This window comes from Coffea arabica, chromosome 1e (genome assembly GCF_036785885.1).
Source record: "Coffea arabica cultivar ET-39 chromosome 1e, Coffea Arabica ET-39 HiFi, whole genome shotgun sequence".
NCBI lineage: Eukaryota > Viridiplantae > Streptophyta > Magnoliopsida > Gentianales > Rubiaceae > Coffea > Coffea arabica.
In genome coordinates this window covers 52,805,018-52,825,499 of record NC_092311.1, presented here as the reverse complement: position 1 = coordinate 52,825,499, position 20,482 = coordinate 52,805,018, and the positions used below count along the sequence as shown (strand labels likewise).

The 20,482-nt window shown below is 37.3% G+C and overlaps 2 protein-coding genes across 2 annotated transcripts; both read right to left on the bottom strand.

Moving 5' to 3' along the window:
• Window positions 1–5,284: 5,284 nt before the first annotated feature.
• LOC113689938 (LOB domain-containing protein 29) lies at window positions 5,285–6,343 on the bottom strand. The gene is made up of 2 exons (XM_027207762.2): window positions 6,064–6,343; window positions 5,285–5,950 (listed from the first exon to the last, which is right to left on the bottom strand). Exons 1-2 carry the CDS (start codon window positions 6,340–6,342, stop codon window positions 5,525–5,527), a joined length of 705 nt encoding a protein of 234 aa, XP_027063563.1. The 5' UTR covers window position 6,343; the 3' UTR covers window positions 5,285–5,524.
• A 9,660-nt stretch (window positions 6,344–16,003) lies between these two features.
• On the bottom strand, window positions 16,004–19,933 carry LOC113715239 (uncharacterized). Its single transcript, XM_027239492.2, has 8 exons — window positions 19,748–19,933; window positions 19,287–19,610; window positions 18,587–18,786; window positions 18,092–18,442; window positions 17,797–17,997; window positions 17,601–17,671; window positions 17,252–17,391; window positions 16,004–16,502 (listed from the first exon to the last, which is right to left on the bottom strand). The coding sequence occupies exons 1-8, from the start codon at window positions 19,788–19,790 to the stop codon at window positions 16,153–16,155; spliced, it is 1,680 nt and encodes a 559-aa protein (XP_027095293.1). The 5' UTR covers window positions 19,791–19,933; the 3' UTR covers window positions 16,004–16,152.
• Between the last annotated feature and the right edge of the window lie 549 nt (window positions 19,934–20,482).

Sequence of the window (20,482 nt, the reverse complement as noted above, 5' to 3'; positions counted from 1 at the left end):
TCATCAAGATTTGCTTTCCTCAACGATGCTCTGCGAAACTGACCAATTAATTAATTGGCATTTCCAATGATGGCGCTGTTCCAAGTTAATTTCAATGAGCAGTGGCATAAAATTTGTGTCAGTTCTTCAATCAATGAGAGGTTTTACGAGTAGAATTAGCTACCCGTTCCATATACTAGTAGATCATGGAAACAGTCAACCCAAGCGGCTTAATTGGTAGGAGTAGACTATTGTTACCCACATTTTAATACGTTCATATGCGCGTTTCATAACAAAAAACAGAACATATGAATTAATTAAGTGTCACTATAAAAATAAAACGATAAACTATTCATTTATTACTTAAAGTGATGCACATTCAAATGCCTTCGATTTAATACTTAAGAACTCAGAAATTTAACGAATTAGATATTGGATTTCAGAGTTTAGATTTGAGTTTTAAGACTTCAGTTAGTTTTAAGAAACGAAATAAAATTTTCAGACTTCAATTTCCGGATTATAAGTAGAATTTGTTCCGACGGTGGTGGTACAGTCATCTTGGTCGAATGGGGGGATTTGGGAGGAAGAGGTGAAGGCTGTCATTATTGTTCTTGAGGGCAAGCACACGTTTGGGAAGAGTAATTAAGTTGAAAAGGTCCCCACTCGAGCAGGGGGTTAAATTATACCTATTGTTCTAATTAGTAGGTTTACCTAACATAAGTACTAATGTTAACAATAATACTATTAATACCTGCGTCATATATAGAACCCTGTTCTCAAATTGACAGACAAAGTGTCCCCTTGATTGACTGCACGAGGTTACATCATGAGTATTAGCAGTTTTGTGCAACTTCTGTTCTGTCCTCACGGTTTAAATAAATTCTTCTCATAATACTAATAAGAGCCTAATTATCATCATCCAACATAAAATGAGCTCTAATCCAACGAGCCCATAGCTATTGGGACGATGGTCAAGCGCGGCGTAACCTCTTTCAAACCTCCATTTCGGCGTTAATAATAATAATAATAATTAAGACGAGACAGACGAAAAAAATTGCTCATCAATCAACCCAATTGCCTTGTCAGAAGTCATGTCGTACAAGGCTCCGTTACCAGGAAACCAAAAGTTCAATATTCCATGTGGAAATCTCGGAATTCTGGGCCAGGCCTCCAACTTAGCATTATTATTTTATGGGAGTTTAACTTAAGCCATGTTAAAAAGCGCTGGGGATGACCGACCCACTGGAAAAAAGGTAAGATGGGTCCAAACCCACCTTAGTCAAAAAAACAACTTTGTTGGACGGGCAAAGGAGCAAGTCAACAAAGTTGTTGAGGTTGCCATTTGATTTCAGAAAGGATCTTGGGAGGTGAGTTTCTTTTGATAAGGAATTGAGCCACCCCCCCAATACCAATAGCAATCAATAATGTATAACAACAAAAATGTATTAAAAAAAAATGTATAACAACAAAAATTGACTGAAGGAAACCGTAGAAAAAAAACTGACTGCTGTTTTCCGTGTTCAATTTTTGACTGAAGGAAAGCCGACAAAAAGAAGAAGTTTGGTGGACGTGGAGGAGATGCAGTCCGTCCGCACTCGAGACAGAAGACGGCCCAAAATCAAATGGAGCCATCCATCGCTCTTCTTTGAAAGTAATGGCCCATATAATTAATTTGTCAGTTGATGTGATCTACACGCGCCGTAATTCTCCACTGACAATCCTTGAGTTATCAGTACTATTATTATTTTCTTTTTTGGCGGGCTGGGGGGGACCAACCCAAGAGTATTTAATTAGTTTGAAGTACCCCCATGTTTGTTACGACTGCATTTGTTTCTGCTCTGACATAGGATGGATTCTAAGATTCACAAAACCCAAATCAGAATTCATTCGGTTCATCAGCTTTTCATTCCTACTGGCTACTACTACTAAGTAGCAGCGGAGTTTAAGGTTCAAAGTTCAAACACGTGACTGATATCTATGTACTTTTGGTCTTGTTATAAGCTAGTACGTGCATAATTTTCCTCCCTGCCAAGGGAAAAAAAAAACACAGACAAAGAGAAAAGAGAGAGAGCTTGGGGGCAATCATATTTTTTTATTTTGGGCCATGGCCGGCATCGTTTACTAAAGCCGCACGCCTTGACAAGACCACATCTGGATATGGGCTCACCATTTATCATTTCCCCTCCTTTCTCTGGGAAGCTGCCACACGCCACAGGCCATTAATGTCTTAGAAAGCAGTAGAAAGTAGAAAGAAAAGTTGATAGTAACTTCCTTCTTTTCTTTCTTTTCCCAATTCCCCTTTGTCATTCATTATTAGTATAAAATTTCAGATGAGTTGCTCCGACCACCCTTGAGGTTTATCAAAATTATCGATTCCGCCCCGCAGTTTCTGAAGTAACAACCCTCACGACTCTTCTTTTTAAGTTCATTTCTTCTTCCGCCTCGGTCACTACTTAAAAAAAAAAAAATATATATATATATATATATATGGAGCGTGGGAAACTATATCATCCTTTGGGATACTTGAAACCAACTGTTATCTCATATGGAGCGTGGCTCGTGTTCGCGGATTGAACTTTTTCAGCTGACGCAAAAAGGGTTCAGTCAATTAACGAAATGGGATTAGGTTTATTTCATTGACAAAAGTCAATTGCTTTGAGTCGGAAAAAAATTAACGAAATGGCTAATTATTTCAACCGAATATATGGGAGACTATTCTGCTGCGAAGCATCTGTAAGTTTCTCTCTTAATTACTAGTATTTATAGATAGAAGAGAGCGGAGGATCAATTGTGGAAAGAGTCCCAAACTTGAGATTGATGAGCTGTTGCACCGCGAAATTAGAAACTGATGAATGAAGTTAATTATCAGCTAAGCAATTTTCAAGTTTGCAAAATTAACAACATGCGACGAAAACGAAAATCCTCACTGAATTTTCAAATATAAATGGGCTTCATTAAACCTCCATTCCACACCACTACCAGGGAATTTAATTAACTCCTGATAATTGTCTGTCCTCACTTTTGAACATAGGTCAATATTCTCTGGGCCTAAGCAATATGGAAATTGACTAACTTTTAGACTTAATGGTCGAAAGATTCGTTCTTTTGTTTATTTTTTGCTGTTTCCCGAGTGAGTGGCCGCAAAACAAGAATCACTGTTTCAAGTCCGGAAATGTATCTTGGCTTATATATGAGCATGATGAGGGTGTCTGTGCAAGGACATGCTTGTGGATCATTTTCTTGGCTATTATATACGTTTCTGTTCTTCTACTTTCTTTTTCCTTTTTTTTTTTTTTTTGATAAATCGTTATACGTTGCTTTTCATGACAAGGATCAGCAATCTCTCTAGCAGACCAAAATTCAGCGACGCCGTAAAGTCGAGAGTGAGATTGCAGAACAATGCCCCTCTATGTGTAATTGATTAGATGCGTTGTAATGTCAAACAGATCAGAGCAATGGCATCTGTGTGTTTAAACTGCTAATAATCAATCAGATAGTCATGCAAAGGCCTTCATGCAGCTTGAGGGACATCTTTCAAGGAACAGTCAACCAGTTGCAAACTGCAAAACTTGCTATAGGATTAGAAGGGGCTAAATGATGCAGAAATTTGTGAGGCATTTGTTTTTTTAACAGCTAGCACTACTTAAACCAGTAACTGCATCTGCTCCTCCGCCGCCACCTTCCGACTCTTACAACCAACAAGAAAAAAAAAAAAACCATGATTGTTCACTTCAAAAAATTTCTCCTGGCGTTTACAGCTCTAAAGCAAATAAATTGAACAATTAAATGAATGTCAGATAATCTTTCCAACTTTTACCGATTGTAACATCTCCAAATATATTCAGCTCATTCATTTCCACTGAATGTTTTCGAGCTCATTCACCGGAGCATACACCCAACTTAGCTTGTGCAGCTCCTCAAATAGGAAAAGGAAAGACAGTTATCATATACGTCAAGTAATGTCGTGCAGAAGTTTAGAGGAATAGAACACTGGAAAGGCAAGCTTAACGCCAAAAACCTTTTCCAACATGAGATGATGAGATGCTTACAAACTTAAATCATGAACTACCATATAGCCGGGACCAGCATACAATAGATTCAGCGTTCTTTTTACAAACTTCAAGCCAATTGTTACCTTCTTCTTTCTGCTGAGATTCATCTCAACAAGCGACCATGAGATGCAATGCAATTTCCGATCCTTTGGAAAAGGAAAACAATAAAACTTTTTCAATTGTACGTGTTCGGGCTATATGACACCTCTCCGTTTTCTTTAATTATTTTTACCAACTATATCCTTTTAAACCAACGTTCTCTATGCTGTAGAATCTAATAAACCCTCCATTGTTTATACTTCCAACTTCTTAAGGTTATAGACAGGCTGACTCAAGCAAATGACACCTGTGATCACCTTTTATGTGAAGCTTCCAGACTTGAAATCCCTAAGGAAGCAGGTCTAATAGAACCAGTCTGCTATTGTTTATTCCAACTTTTAAGTCTAACTACTATTATATTGAAAAGATCAGAAGCAGGTTTGCTGCCAAACAGGTAAGCTGCTTTCATATTTTGACCTAAACTTACACATAAAACCTAACAAAGTTCAAGAGTTGAAAGATCAAGTATCGCATAATACCTTTTTCTGATTCAACCTGCAAAAGTACTGGTCCTCGGACTTTGTAAAGATTCAAGCAAACCATCCAACAATGAATATAAAAGGTGAAAGACTGCATGATGAATGATGTTAGGTTTACCACCGGACCTCGACCTAGACTAATTGTCATATTGCAGACCAATAATACATATTTAATGTCCTCGGGATTGCTCATAGCTCAGTATTCTAGATAGTCAGATTCTTGGAATGATGAGATGTTTGACATGCTCTTCCAAGATATCATCAAGTCTACTCTGCTGTAATTAATAACCTAGGGCTAAATCTTATTGCCTATAATGATTAAGTTGCTCCAGTGAATCATTTGATGGAAAAATGAACTTAATTAGTGGGAGAAAAGATCCACAGCGAACATAAAATCAGTTTTTTATTTTTCTAGAAAGAACAATGAAGAACAAAAGGGAAAAAACAAAGACGGAAAAATTGAAACACACTCGAGAGTGTCTTCTGAGGATAAGGGGTGCTCAAAGTTTATGCATAACTTTAAGAGGTGGCAGAAAGTTCACATATAAGACCAACATAGGCTCATAATGGGAAAGTTATATATACATAACCACTGTTTTAGTACTGTTTTGATTAGGTCCTAAATATAGGTTTAAGTAGCTAAGTTTTTTGGGAAAGCTGATTTAGCTAGGTTGCACGAACATACTTTAGTAATGTAAAAAAAGTAGTAGTATACAATCATATAAGTTATCCAGAGCTACAAAAAGATATTAGCTAGCAAACAATCATAGGGTGACTTACAGGTTTCCTGATGAAAATAACATCTTCTAGGGTTTCTAACTGATCATTCATGGCAGCAAAATGCATGTTCATAGTAGTTATCTTCAACCCCCTGATGATATATATATATAGCTACAATCTAGTACCCCTGAAATCTCATGAATGTTGGATGTATCTGAAGGCTACTGACTGGAGATCTTCCATGTCATGATCTGGGAATCCCCATTGCTCGTCTTCAGGTGTTTGCATGTGATCAAGCGAGTCCATTGATTGAGAACCTGTAGAGATGTTCTCTCCCGGGAGATTAACAGGATATTCATAGCTCCCCAGAGAGGTCTGACTCATTATGCCCCTCTGGAAATGCGACATTTCCCCGTTTTTCGGGACAAAATTGGAATCGAAATGAGGAATGGTGCCTGAATTTTCTGGTTGAAACCAACTTTGAACATCTTGTGAATAAGACAGGCACTTCCCTTCGGACTTAATCTCATTAGGGTTTGCGGCAGTGTTGCTATAGCCATTAGCAAGACATTGAGCTGCTTGTTCCCTGAGAAAAGCCAGTTGGGCTTGTAAATTGACAACCTGCATAATTGAAGCAAAACATTTCCAAACAAACTTAGTAATTAACCTCAATTGGGGTTAAATTGATTGTTCTTAGTTCAGGTTCCAAAATTTTCAAGTAGCAATTAAAGAACCTGCTGCTGGAGGGCAAAGATATGTGAGACACAGCCGTAAATGGGGTCCTGAAGCCTAGCCTGGGCTTCGTAGGAGATTGTCACGGCTGCTTCGCAACGATCGCTTACAGGTAAATGAGCAAGAAGTTTTGAAACGTTGCTAGCACCAAAAACCTTGTGAATGGCTGCAAAATGGGCTGCCCCTTGTTCATGACAGAAGTAAGGAGCAAACACACAGCCCCTCACGCATTTTCTTCTCAAGAACTTGCAGGCACCACAAGGAGAACCAGAGCCTGTCATCTTGAGAGAGATGATCTTAATTACTGTGTTTTATTTGGTGATGATGGATTTGTGTGCTCTAATGACAGCCCAGTGCAAGCATAATCACAGTCTTTATAAACACCACAGGAGGAGAGAGGGGATGCTAAACTATTGAATTCTTAATTATATGTGGTTCCCTTATTGGGCTACAGTTTTCATTATTTTTTTCCATTAGAGAACAGCTCTTCATCCCTCATCCCAATTTTATACCCTCGTTTGAGATTCCATTCAACATCCTTAAAGGACAAAAGACCTAGCATGAAACAAATCATGTTTCTATTTCCTAGATCGATGATTGGATCTTATTCAGCTCCCTCTTATTTTGTTCTTTTATTAATTCGGTGGTTAGATTTCGTAATGTAAATTTGTTTTACATTGATATGGAAGTGTATAATACTATAATATTCGAGAAAACCAGATTTGGTTGATTTGATTTGACACAATATTGGTTGCTCCCATTGCTGTTCCAATGAGATTCATCTATCTTGATTGTGTTTGGGTAATTAAGTAAAAAGATTAATATCCGTCTTTTTATCATTTCTCATTCATTTTCCACCGACATATGATGGCAGTTTGGTGAAGCATAGCATTGCACAGATGGAATTTCAGAGCAAGAGACCTTTTTTTTTTTTTTTTTTGCAGTCGACTGGGGTTTCAGACCAGATACAACAAAGTTGTCAGTCCGTTTGAGCCATTTTTATCTGCGGCCATAATTTATAAGATTCAGCAATTTGATGATCCTTTAACAACCATGTTATAGCCGCAAGAAGATAAATGTATGACATATATATATGAGGCGATGTAATAATGATTATTAATGTCAAACTCCTAGACTTTTTGGTCAAGCTAACGGTGTTTCTCAAACTCAAAACGTACTCCTGGCATGGAGAGAAATTCCAAAGGCAGACGCAAACAGCATTCTGATCTTCCACAAGGTAAAATGGATCAAATTGGACCTCGTGGATATCTCATCTTTTCCTTATTTTGCAGGCACAGCTCTTGGGTGAGAAATGAGTTTTCTTTGTGTCACAATGTGAGAATATCTTTCCAAGTGTACCTGGTAGAATTTACTTAGAACTTGTATTAGAAGTCAATATGCTCTTTTGTGGGCTAGGTCTCCAATTTATTACGCATTTAAACATGGTTTCCACAAGATATTATGCATACTATCTGGCCATTCTTTCAGCAATCTTGGAGGGCTAGGTCAAATTGGTGGAAGTCTTATAAGTTCAGACTGGAACTTTAATGGTAGTCTAGATACATTTCTTGTTTTCTTCAACCTGGAATAGTATGATAAAGACTCACCATATTTTTACCATTCAAAGACAAATAGATCGAGATAGTATTGCACTTTTGTTTTGGCCAAAATAAGTCAGATTGTTGGAATAAACATGAAGAATTAGCAATTAAAGAGAATGATAATTAGTGGAATCCTTCTTACCATATCATTCAGTGCTCCTCCGATCCCAGTATTTTTTTTGGGGGGGGGGGGGGGGGGGTGAGATTACATTTAACATATATATATATATATATATACGTGGTCAATCATTCCTGCTGATGCCTAAGGAGCATGGTGGATGTAAAAACAGAATTGACCATTAAACATGTGTGAGTATAAATAAGAGATGCAAAGTGCAGATATGCAATCTTTATTGTTTGATTCCAACAAATTGCTGCAAGAAATGTGCATAAATATGATTGTGGCTCACATGTATTTATAGTTAAAAAGCATAAAGCACATGGAATTTGAAAAACAATTGCAGCGGGAGATAAAATCAGGAGAAGATGGAAGATTTAATGGTTAGAAAAAGGAGCATATTCTGCAGTGGAATGAAACAAAAGATAGTGACACTGGCTGGAATAGAACCACCTGACCGAGTAGAGGGGTAAGCATACATGTTTAGATTTATAATATTACATGGGAGAGAAAAGGGGTTTCCCCTTTCTTTAGACTGTTTTGTTTAAGGCTTGGAGGTTACAGCTTGTCGAGCAATATTGTGTCATTACCATTAACTAATCCCTATTATATACTACACTAAGTTTTTAATCACTTTCAGTCACTTCCTTCTGTCACAAATAAGCACCAACATGTAGACCTTGCCCAAATACGTTATCCGGCCCCACGCCCAACCCTAATAATAATGACTCCCCAACGATAACATTTGTCCTTCATCTGACGGGCCATTGGGCCGAGTCCCACATCTTGTTAACCCATCGAAGACGAAAGCTCAGTTGGGCAACGGGTGTGTTTTTTTTTTTTTTTTTTTTATATTACCACTAGGCATTAATTCAATTTTTGTTTTGTTTTGTTTTGTTTTGGGGTCAAAAAATATAGCCACGAAGGTATTTGAAAACAAAAATTTCCGAACAAAACAATTCAGCGACACAGAGGGGGTTCAGGGTTGGACCAATATTTCTGTTTTTGTTTCTTGGGATGGAGTTTCATTCTGTCCTCATTGTAGAATTGGAGGAAGCCAAAAAAAAAAAAAAAAAAAGGGCCTGCTCGCTCTACTGGCACAGTTTTGGAAAATCCACAATTACTTGCTCCTCTCTGAATTGGATGGCCAAATAATTTTCGGGGCACTTGTACAACTTTTTTAACTTCCTCTAGGCACGCGGGTTGCGATAATTGGACGTTCCTGCGACTCTACGTGTTCCAAGAAGGTCATCAGGCTTCTGGCTTCTGGTGGTGAAGACTGAAGAGCGAAGACAAGGCGGCGCGGCAAATAAGTAATAATGGATGGAAAGGCGTAGGTTGTGGACGTAGCAGTAGTACAAGTAAACAGGAATGTGGTGCATGGCATCATCCGCAAAGATCACCCTCCCTGGCAGCCATTATAAAGCCAAGCCTGCTATGGGGAATGGCGATCAGTCATGTGTACTTGTTGGCCACTTTAACATGGGAAGGGAAGGGAGCTCTCGCAGACAACAACAAGGCATGTTAACTAATTGCATCATTATAATAATCTACTTTAGGCAATAATGTAAGGCCGATTCAACTAATTTAGTTAAAGACCACCAAAAAACACTTATCTATTTAGGCTCCCTGTTCAAACTTTTGAACACATCTTAGAAATCTGGAAAAATAAAAAAATATATAAAAACAAAAACCACTCTTTCACTGCCCCTTTTTTTCCCCCCCACTTAATTTAAAGCCACTTTCTTCGTGATTCAACTTTTGTTCTCTTGTGAACCTGCTAGCTTTATGATTGATAAGATGGGATCTTTCTTTCTTATCCGCCGTTTATGATTCTGCCTCTTCCATAAAATTCTCTACTTGCACATTTTTTTTCACCCCGTTCCTTTTCACCTTCAATCCATTAATACACAGTTGGTTGGAGGTCCTGCGGTCGAAGCCGTCTTTTTGTGTATATATTATATATGCCAGACGTCTATTTTGTGTTTCTTGCAACAATAATGAATACACATTATACGATATCTATAATAATAAGAATAGAAAGGACAACTGTCATTCTCCACTAATTACGAAGAAAATAAGCCAACTTTATAGGCGTGCGTATTTCAGGAGTCTCCCGTAGAGTTTGTGAGAGGTCAAATCAACAAATTAACAGCCTACCAACTTGAAGTATGTTATTTTAACCATCTAATCCTTATTATGTTACTACGTACATGACTTTTACGTTCGTTGTTCTTCAACTTATAAAAGTAAGAAAGTTGCACAATAATGATTACCGCGGTAGCTGTTTTGCAAATACTTAAATATATAGATAGCATTACACTTGAAGAACTAATTTTGGTTTTGATGAATGTACTGCATTTTTTTTTATATATAAAACTACTTCTATATATGCTAGCTAGTCTAATCCACAATCCAATCGTTCTAGATTAGTACCATATATAGTAATTTAAGGGAATGACAACACTTGGAAAACAGAATTATGCTTTTTAATCATGCATGATTGGCTTCAAATTCCCTGTGCGTAAGTAAAACAGGTGTAGCAATGTAGAGAGCTGTCGTTGAGAGGACGGGAGTAACATCGACGAACAAGACTCATAATCATGCATGTATTCCAACTTCCAAGAACATTAACAGTCAATAATGGCGAAGCGACCCATACGTACACAACCGGCCAATATAGCGCCCTGCCCCACACGCCACCACTGCACCACCATAACTTGACCGTCAATCATGAACTCTTTTTTTTTTTTTCCTTTTGATCATCAAGAACTCAAGGTTCAAATGCTGAGCACGTTCCCGTTCCGTACGATCCACCAACTCATCACCGCAGGTATTATTAAGTCGACAAGAGGATCCTGTTGGTATTTGATTCCATCTTTTTTCCACCAGAAAGTTTTTTGATCAGTTCAGTTCCTGGTAATCAAAGCCGTGCATGTTTTTATCGATTTGTTTCAGCTTTTCGAAACTGCATAGAGAATCATGTTATGTATTCCTATTGCCATTGCCTCCCGTATGAGAGGCAGTACGCTATTGTTTTGATACTATTTGCAGACTTTTGCATCTCAGCAAAGCAAGCCCTTAAATTGGCTTGTATATACTTGTACGTTTTTATGTATACGTGGACGCATACCCGTGTGAGTTGGATGATCTTTGTATCCTAAAAATTTGGTGTTTTTCTATTGGATTAACATATTTTTCGTACGCATTCGTCACACTTTCACTTGAGAAGCTTGGCATGCAATAGTACTATCAACATTTTATTCCTTTGGGGAAGAGAAAAGAAATCACTGTGGCTACAGATTATTGAACTGAAAAATTGCGACAAATTTTATCGAGATACTGCGTTTCCATGAAAGCAAGGAAAGAAGAAGACAATTTAGAGTTCTATGTTTTTGAATTTTTGTCACTATATATATATATATTAAAAACTAGTTTTTCAAGATTCAAAGCAGTATATAAAATCTTTCAGTTATGTATAACTTGACCGTCAATCTGTAATAGTAATGCTATAATTTTCATAATCACGACTGAGGAAATATTGCATGTCATTCGGTTCACAAGCGGATTAATCTTTCATTGGGGAAGAATTTATGATTAGCCTCTTAAATGCCCCTTTAATTAGAGCGATATTATATGCTCTTTAAGCTGTAAACAGACATCATGAGCAGTCTTTGGATGGTGTGACAAATTTACCATCTCCAAATATACATTTCCACAAAACTCGATTTTGCAAAATTCTAAACCCTCTAAAAAAACATAGCTAAATGTAAATCCATTCGGAAATAAATTTAACTATGGAGTATCAAATTTCAGAAGAAATCGAATGCATGTGGATATAAATCTAGATAGATTTGAGATAATTAATGTAGCACTTTTTGTGATATGATGTATGTAAAATAAAAAGGTGATTTAAAATTATGTGTATGATGCAAGTAAAACAAATTTTTTTAAAAAATCTTGTAATCCAAATACTTAAAGGAAGGACCATTTCTCACAATTTCCTTGCGCAAATTGCAAAAAAAAAAAATGGAGAGGACAAAAGGTCAAATGGAAACTGGCTTTAAGGTCCATAGGGGTTGCACCGTGGACGGCCCCACTCCAGTTATAATACTATAATCTTGCACATAAAATAAAACATTCAACAGTTATTTATTTATCAAGTTTGAAGGACGCAAAACGACATTTTTTTTTTTTTAAAGAGAGAGGGCGAAAAAAAAAAGGGAATTAAGGTATAAAAGCGAGAAAGGATTTGACGCTGACTTGCCGCACGAGTGGCCCTATTAATTTGAAAAACCATTTTTCTATTTCCATGCATTAACCAATCAAAGATAAGAAAGGAAGGACAAAAGAAAAGACCTCAAGTCGTAATGTTAATTGTGTGGGTCCGTACTCTTGCGCAGACCCCACAAACTTCGGACCATCCATCCACGTCATCCACCGGCGCCACCACAAGACGACGAAATACGGGTCTATGACTTGGACTCGACTGGTTTGGCTCATTCGCGTCCTCCCTCCTACGTTTCTTCTGCTTCCGGTTCTTCTCGCTGCTAAGACATGACTCATGTTTTCTATTTTATTCTTAAAAATATTGTACTCTTGAATTTTCTCTTCCTTTTTTTTAGGAAAGAAATGCATTCAGATGATAAATGCCTTGTAGATTTAAAACAGAACAATTTTTTTTTTTTTTTTGAGCTTAGCTTTTGGTGACTGAGGTGAAATTCAAGTCGGCAGTTGAATGATTTATTAGCCAGCCCCTAAGAACTTGGGGTGATTTTCTAACGTTGTATATGCTCCTCGGAGCTTTAAGTTGACATTTTTCTACCAGCTGATATGATACATGGCAGCAGGTTTAACATAAATTAATGTGCTCAAAAACTTCATGCATTAATTCTAGCTTTTTATCTCTTCGAAGGTTGAATAATAAAGAATGAATTTCAAAGTCCTCTTTTGCAAACACAACCCCTCCCCCCCCCCCAACAACCCCCAAAAGAAAAGAAAAGAAAAGAAAAAAAGAGAAGGGTTTCCTTTGAAGTTTCTTCTAAATTTGTATCATTCGATCTTTGATCAATTCTTTCCTCAAAATAAATGGTCTTCGCGATATATTTTGTCTGTCATTGCTGACTATATATGCAGGTTTCGGATATCCTCATTTACAAACACGCTTTTAAAGAAGGCAATCCGTGCTCTTAACAAAGACACGGGTTTAATTTACTGCATGAATCATTTGGAATGTGTCCCTCCCGGCCAGTTAGGTAAATTAATCGAAGATGACCATAGCAGAGTTTGCTTCCTCCATATCTATCTTGGAATAATAGCCAGTTCACAACATTAATACAAATTAATATCTTTGGCACAAAAAATAAATAAAAAAAAAAGAAGAATATTTTTTTGTCAAGTTTGGAGGAGCTATCAAAGTCATGTTTGTTTGAATGGAGAAGTTAAGGTGTTGGAGAATGATGCGGACATGGACTGGTCAAGCAGACAAAGAGGTTGCTCATGGGGCCATTGCACGTGTAAGGATGATTGCCCAGATCAATTGCATTCAGGCTTCAAGACTAAAATTGTACTATATTCTATCTGTTCTTTAAATTTTGTTCTCTCAATCTAGAAATAAAAGGAAAAAAAAAAAAACAATAACAACACGAGAGATGGAACCTACTCATTATTTGATTAAGGTACAAGACTTTCTTGACTAAATTTACACATAATCATGTTGTCATTATGCCATACATCCAGTACTCTTAGAAGGCATACTTAATGCTACAACTACTAATTAAGATTTTATTTAAAAGCCTTTAAAAACAAAACGAAAGGAAGGGGGGAGGGGCCTCATTAATTACTTATCTCATACATAATTGATATTTTAAGCATTCAAAAATTCCAAGTCTTAAAACACGGAGTAAATTCTCTCCTCGAAGTTACACCGAGATTAAAGAAATAATTTGACAATGCAGCTCGTGAACAATACCCCATTTCAAGTTGAATCATCAGTTTCGATTTGGACAAAAAGAATTTCTAGCGAGGAAATGCCACCGGTACCTAGTGCTAGATGCTCGAGAGACAATTGTAGAAAGCTTCCTTTTCAAGACTAAACCCTTCTTGTTTACTTTTACTCACTGTCCACACTGTGTGTGATCTACACTCCACTGATATTTTCCATCAGGTTGCGTTGTAGTTTGAAGAGGAGGCACTTATTCAAAGTCCAAACCATGAAATGGGGATTGAATTAATTTCTAGGATTAAGAACTCAGAAGAGAGCACAACGCAGAGGTCATCTTGATTAGTGAAGACAATGAGAGGGATGTTTTTGTTCTTATTCTCATGAATGACTTGGGCTGGAATCTGTAGGAAGTTATTGAGAAATCTAGTGACACGTTATTTAGCAGAGTGCACATTACCTGGAATGAAGAATAATCCAACCCTACCGTCTACCATTACTGTCTCCAAGATTTAAGAAGGACATCTCCTTCAAACTTCAAACATTTAGGCGTCATTTGACCAACAGATTGCCGCGTACCTCAGAAATTTTTGTCACAAACTGCCTATCGGTTTGTTTCACTTCAAAAGGAGACGGGGAGCCTTTAATTTCTGTTAAGTTGGTTTTTCTTGATCGACGATGGATTTAGAGTGACAACAAAAAGATATCAATACGAAAATGTGGATCTTTGAAGTTAGCTTGTTATATTGCAAAAATTTCGTTATGATGGGTGCGAATCTTTTGGACAGCAAAGAAAAATTGCTACGTTTTCCGTGAACATATTTTTCAATGTCTTTTTACCTCACATATATCAAATCGCTACAGTAATTTTTCTACAAAAAAAATTTAGAAAAATGCAATCCAAACAGGGAAGTGTTACTCATTTTCTTTTTGTAGCGGGCTGAGTACTTGAATATTAGCTGCTTCATTTTTTTTAATTAATAAATCAATACGGAAACGAAATAGTAGTATTTAAAGTTGGGGTGAAGTGTAGGAGAGACACACTCGAACAGTAGAGCCCCACCAAAAGCAGGATTTTATAGCTATGTTCACTTTTCTTGTGGTAAGTAAATGTTTATGAGAATTGTGTCTGTGACACACGAGAGCATTAAGCGTTAATGCTTCCAAAGAATAGCACTTTTTGGAGCACATGAACTTTTGTTTGACCTTGTACCGGAAAGGGACTGCACTAATTTTTATACGCATATATGGGCTGGCAATGTTTTGAAAAGCCCAACCGGTCTGAGACTGCTAAAATATTGTACTACTACTACAGTATTTCATAATGCAGAAAAGCAGTGCTCATTTTTATGTCAACTGCTCCGTTTTCTGACGTCTACTTTTGGACAAGTGCAGTCTACTTTATCTGAGATTCATAAACCCGACGAGTTTAATAGTAGTAGAAACTAATGGACCCAGGTACTTGGTTCTATTTTTCGCAGGCATGGACCTGTACATTCTTAGGCCCTAATCAGGAGCCCCTCGCCCAACTAGCCCAGCTAGGGTTGTAAACGAGTTGAGATTGATCAAGCAACTCGCCGAATTGTTCGGTTAAAGTTCAAGCTCGAAGTCTTGTTGATCAAATTTGAATTCGATCTCGAGCTACTTAATGAGCCAACACATATATGAGTTTTTTTTAATTTTTTATCTATTAGTATGAAATGCCTATTTTGTCCCTTATTTAAAGTTATATAACACATAAATTCATATTTCTTAAACTCAATTAGGTTCAATTATATCGGATTCAGCTTAAATTAAGTTCTGACTGTATTCGATGAGCTCGAGGTTGAGTAATGCAAAACAAAATCAAGCTCGATTTTCAAGAGTTCAACGAGTTCGAGTTCAAGTTCAAATTTTTTAACTTGAGTAACTACTCGACTTCAACTTGAGTTGATTGCACTCTCATGCTAGACAACAAAGCGTTGGAACAACATATTTTATGAAAGTAAAACTCAAAATTAACTGGGAACAAACTTGTTCAGTGTCTTCTGCCTGTCGCTCCCTGATTTTTTTGGGTTATTCGAGGGAAACTTATGCTTTTGAGTGGAGAATTGAAAAGAAGCAACACCTAATTAAGCCCGTTTGAGCTGGCTTTTGAGGTTTCTTCTGGGAATTAAGTTTATAAAAGCCGAATTTCTAACTTCTGTTAGAAAAAGGTCAAGAGAGAATTAAGCCCGTTTGAGCGTCAGAATAAGTTCCCTCTTCGACCAAGGTCTCTTTCCCTGCTGCAGATTTGATCAAAGTTTTCGCTATAAAACATTTTACTTTTATTCGATAAAGTGAAACTGCACTAATTCGACATTACAGGTGAGTGAAACTGAAAATATTCAAAATTGATCCCTCGGACCAAAAATAACTTCTGTACAGCTTTACCGACGAACCAAAATTTTATTCATTGGAAAAGCCTGTCATCATGTGACCCAGGCAAACCTTTGAGTACATCTCTCAAGGCATAAATATGGCTATCACATTTATGGTCTGAAATTAAATTGCTTGAGAGCAGTATCTTCCGCAAATGTTCACCAGGATTCCTCTTCCACAGCGTAAAAAATTCCTCACTTTTGCCATTCCTTTGACAGACAACATTCCTCTTCAAATAGTAAAGGGTGCCAGGTACATATAATTCCTCGGGCATTGAGCACGATATTTCTTCCTCAGAAAGAGTTTTAGCTGGATCAGCTGAAATTGAAGTCGAAGAAATGCTAGGGCCCCCCATTAGCCCTTCCCTTCTGGGAGGGATTTCTGCACAGTTTTTGTAAATTATCAACAAGACTTCGTAACCAAAAATAGTCCCTTTGACAAGATCTCACACCACACACAAGTAATAGCCATTATAATTTCAAACATTTGTCAAATTCTGCATGTCCTGGAACATACAACCCTTACGTGAATTCCATAATGAGGAACACATGCTTTGATGAGAAAACCATCAGTCACACACAAAAACCCACATTTGGGATAGCAAAGAAGTACATATCAGTCAACCTTCTTGATATGTCCAGTCTCCTTTTTCAATTATTTTGAAATATCATGAGTAAATTTAGGGCTTCCTGTGAGAGCAAAATTATTCTTGATATGTCCAGTCTTCTTTTTCAATTACTTTGAAATATCACAAGTAAATTCAGGGCTTCCTGCAAGAGTAAATTAGTCCATTCTAGATGGTGTCCCAATAGTTTTCCTGTTTCATATACCTGCAGATAGTAAATTGGATCGCATTCTGTAACCCATCATAATTTTCAAAGTCACGGTTGCCCTTACATGCTAGAAACGTCATTACCTCAATATCTAATCCAAAGTGTCCTGACAAGCAAATTATTGGAATGTCAAGAAGTTGCAATTAGTTTTAACAGACGATTGGAACCAGAATTCGCACTGCCAATATTCTAACTTCTCCAAACTTGACAGGAAAAGCAGCAATACTACCCTCTTAGTGTAGTAGATCAAATTTTTATATCTAGGCATTTCATGCACCCTTGTCAAGAGAAACATACCAGAAAATTTAGTCTGCCCTCTCAACTTGGCATAATCAGCCAACTTCCGAGCGACATCCTGCACAGAAGACACAACCTGCTTTGCATTTGTAACAAGTTCTACTATTCTTTTCCAGTCTTCCTTCTCAAAAACAGTCACCCTGTCAAGAAAACATTAAGAATTTCAATGACAAAACATCACAAAAAAGCGCAGAATTTCTCATTAACTAATATTATAGATAAGAAAAATGACCAAATAGTGCGCGCACACGTACGCATAAACAGATATTTGAGAATAGAATTTTCAACAACTGAGCCAATATAGGACTCTTCAAGAGTTATATGAGGTCCCAATGGGTTATTCTCTCACCAATCAGTTTGAAGAATTTCATTTCTCAATCTTGTTAAAGAAGAGACACTTAACCTTGGGATGATATCATCCTGTGATGGAAAAAAGGATATTAGAAGCAACCAAAATGTGACACAAATAGAAAAATCAACAAGAAGCATGTCCAGGTGCAAAATCTAGTGAAAAGTGAACACGAAAGCAGAATTTTGTTGATAACCTGCATCATAACTGTTGTAACATAGTTGGAGCAACTTTCAGCCAGTTCCTTTGAGACACAAGGTGGAGTAGCAAACCCAACGGCTGAAACAATTTGAGGATCAAAACCAAGCTCCTTAATTGACTGTTTGCGGAGCATTATCGCCAGCAAAGAAGCTGTTGCAGCCCCTAGAGAATGACCAATAAGCCTTAACCTAAATCCCTGTAGATAAATCAGTCCCCCAAGTAGAGTTACAAAAGCACATAAAACATAAGATAAAGACAAATGTGCCATAGAAGATGTGAAAATGCAGCACCTCATGTTCCTGCAGACACTTCCTTATGGTTCCCAACTCATGCCGAAGAAACCATCGAGCAGCCTCAGCCGTCCCAAAGTGTGTTGAATAGCCCTCAAATGTAATTTCTTCATGGCTTGAAGTAATAATGTCGGTAATGAGGTCATACACGGTGTGAGTTCCACGTATGCCAAGAATTACATTTTTCCTTTTCATATCAACACCTATGTAATACCCAGGCCTCAAGACACCAGAGTTCTTCACAAATTTTACAACATTGCTTTCTCTGAGCATGCTAATCTTCGCTAGAATGCTAGGGTTATCCTTGTAGGCTCCTTTTGCTAGTTCCATGTGGTATATGAGATCATGAACCTAAAATAAGGAACACTAAGGTAATAAGAATTTGAAAAACATAACAGAAACAAAAAGAAAGGAAAATCTCTTCAAATCCATTATTTCTCAGCGTAACTTTATGACGACAGATAACTGTAAAAGTTTAAGACTTTTGATCATTACTATTGATTCTGAGGAGATTTGCTCGCCCTTGACATCCTCAACTTTATTTGTTGATGCTTGCTGAAGATATATGAGATACAAACCTATAGTAAGATCACTGAGACTCCAATCCTGAAGTCCAATCTTACTCCTTTGGATGCTGGCAATAATCTCTGCAAAGGACCTATTCGTAGGAGGGACTCTATCCCCGTTTCCAGAGGCTGCGATATCAGTATCAAATTAGTCTAAAAAGGTAAGCACTCAAAGATTCCGCAACAAGCTCTTCTTAACCATAAAGATGATGATTTTATTAACGTAAAAAACCATTTCCATAGGTAGAATATTTTTTTTCTGTTCTTTTTCTATTTTTAATCTACTCACAGAAAAAGAAAAAAAAAATAAAAAAAAGGAGCATAATGTTGAAATTTGTGGTTCCAAAACTGAAAGCTGACAACAAAACACATACTTCCCAAGTCCCAACCAAACAGTATCTAACTTTAGGCCAGGGAAAGCTGAATTCTGTGACAGGGTAACACATACACTTGGAAGCAAAATGAATCAAGCTATCATTCAGCCTAGGAATAAGTCAAATACAGTCGTAATTCGCCATTTTGCAGAATGGCGTAGCTTTCAAAGCATCTATCAAACATTACAAGAAATATCAATGAACAAAAGTTAAAAAAGAAAAGAAAAGAAGTAAATTAAAATTAAAAAATAAAACCTGTTGGCAAAGCCCATCTACAGAGCTGAAGTGCAGGTTCAAGAGTTTTAGTGAGCCAAGCAAGTTCAAGCTTCCACTTGTTATTAGTATTCGTAACGAAATCATCTTCATCTGAGGTGTATTTGCTAAAACGAGGTTCATAATCTGGGTAATTAACATTATTAGTTTTCAAAGGAACCTGTGCTTCTGGCCCGCCCTTAGAATCTTTGAAAACATCATCCCTTTCCACCTTTTCAGACTTGGACCATTGTGACTGGCATCGATTAACAACGTTAGATACAAATTTCTGGTACTCTCGCTTCCTTAACAATCCGATACTAAAATCTGCACTCAAAAAAAGAAGCCTTCATCAAAAGATAAATACAGATAAAGGGCATTTGCCCAAACAAGCTTGGAAACCTAAAAACAGGTGATACAGAAGTAGTTAAGTGAAAGCTAACAAGAGCTGAATTTTCACGTGCCTATGTTGGTAAGGAAGCGCTTGAGTGTCTGATTCTTAGCCATAGGCAAATGCTGGTATTGATAGATAGTAAAACGCAAAGCTACAGAACAGGAATGGGATGTATAGGCAGTAAGCCACCGACCACCGAACTCCCCATTTTATGCGGCGAACGGTGCAGTTAAATTATTAAAGAAGTGGTACTCCAGCCACCAGATCAGATTGTGTTAGGACTTAGGAGGAGGAAAAAGTACACCAGTCTCCACTCGTAGTCGCGGCAGGGAAGGAAAGGAGGTACACTAAACAGAGAGACGGAGGGGAGGCCGACTAAAGCGGGGACGAGATTACATGGTTTGGGCTGTGTTCGCCGCAGGCCATATCTGTTGATTACGTGGGTCAGATATTTGGACTGTTAGTTCTTGATGGAAAAAGATTTCTCTGTTCCATAGCCTTGGGCCAAAGGAAATTGTTCAATGGGCCCATCGCCCATTCTTATACCAGGTCAGGTGTGCTACTTCGGAGAGTCTTTTTATTTTTTATTTTTTTTAATATAATGTATGTAAAAAAAAAGATAATTAAAAAATATATTAATTATGCAAATAAATAAAATTTGACAAATAAATTACTATCCAAGCAAATCCATGTACGTCTTAACATACCAAGGCTGCAAGGCATATTATATATTTTTTAAAAAAAAAAAAAAATCAAGGCCGTAGGTAGGAGCAGGTTGCTTGTCAGTCGGTAGCAGCTGGCAATT

Excerpts from the sequence above, each read along its gene's own strand:
- LOC113689938 (XM_027207762.2), bottom strand. The coding sequence starts at position 6,342 with ATGACAGGCTCTGGTTCTCCTTGTGGTGCCTGCAAGTTCTTGAGAAGA. Across the intron at positions 5,951-6,063 it reads TCTTTGCCCTCCAGCAGCAG|GTTGTCAATTTACAAGCCCA; the intron begins GTTCTTTAATTG and ends TCAATTATGCAG.
- LOC113715239 (XM_027239492.2), bottom strand. The coding sequence starts at position 19,790 with ATGGCTAAGAATCAGACACTCAAGCGCTTCCTTACCAACATAG. Across the intron at positions 18,443-18,586 it reads AAATCTCCTCAGAATCAATA|GTTCATGATCTCATATACCA; the intron begins GTAATGATCAAA and ends TCCTTATTTTAG. Across the intron at positions 17,672-17,796 it reads TTACAACAGTTATGATGCAG|GATGATATCATCCCAAGGTT; the intron begins GTTATCAACAAA and ends TTTCCATCACAG.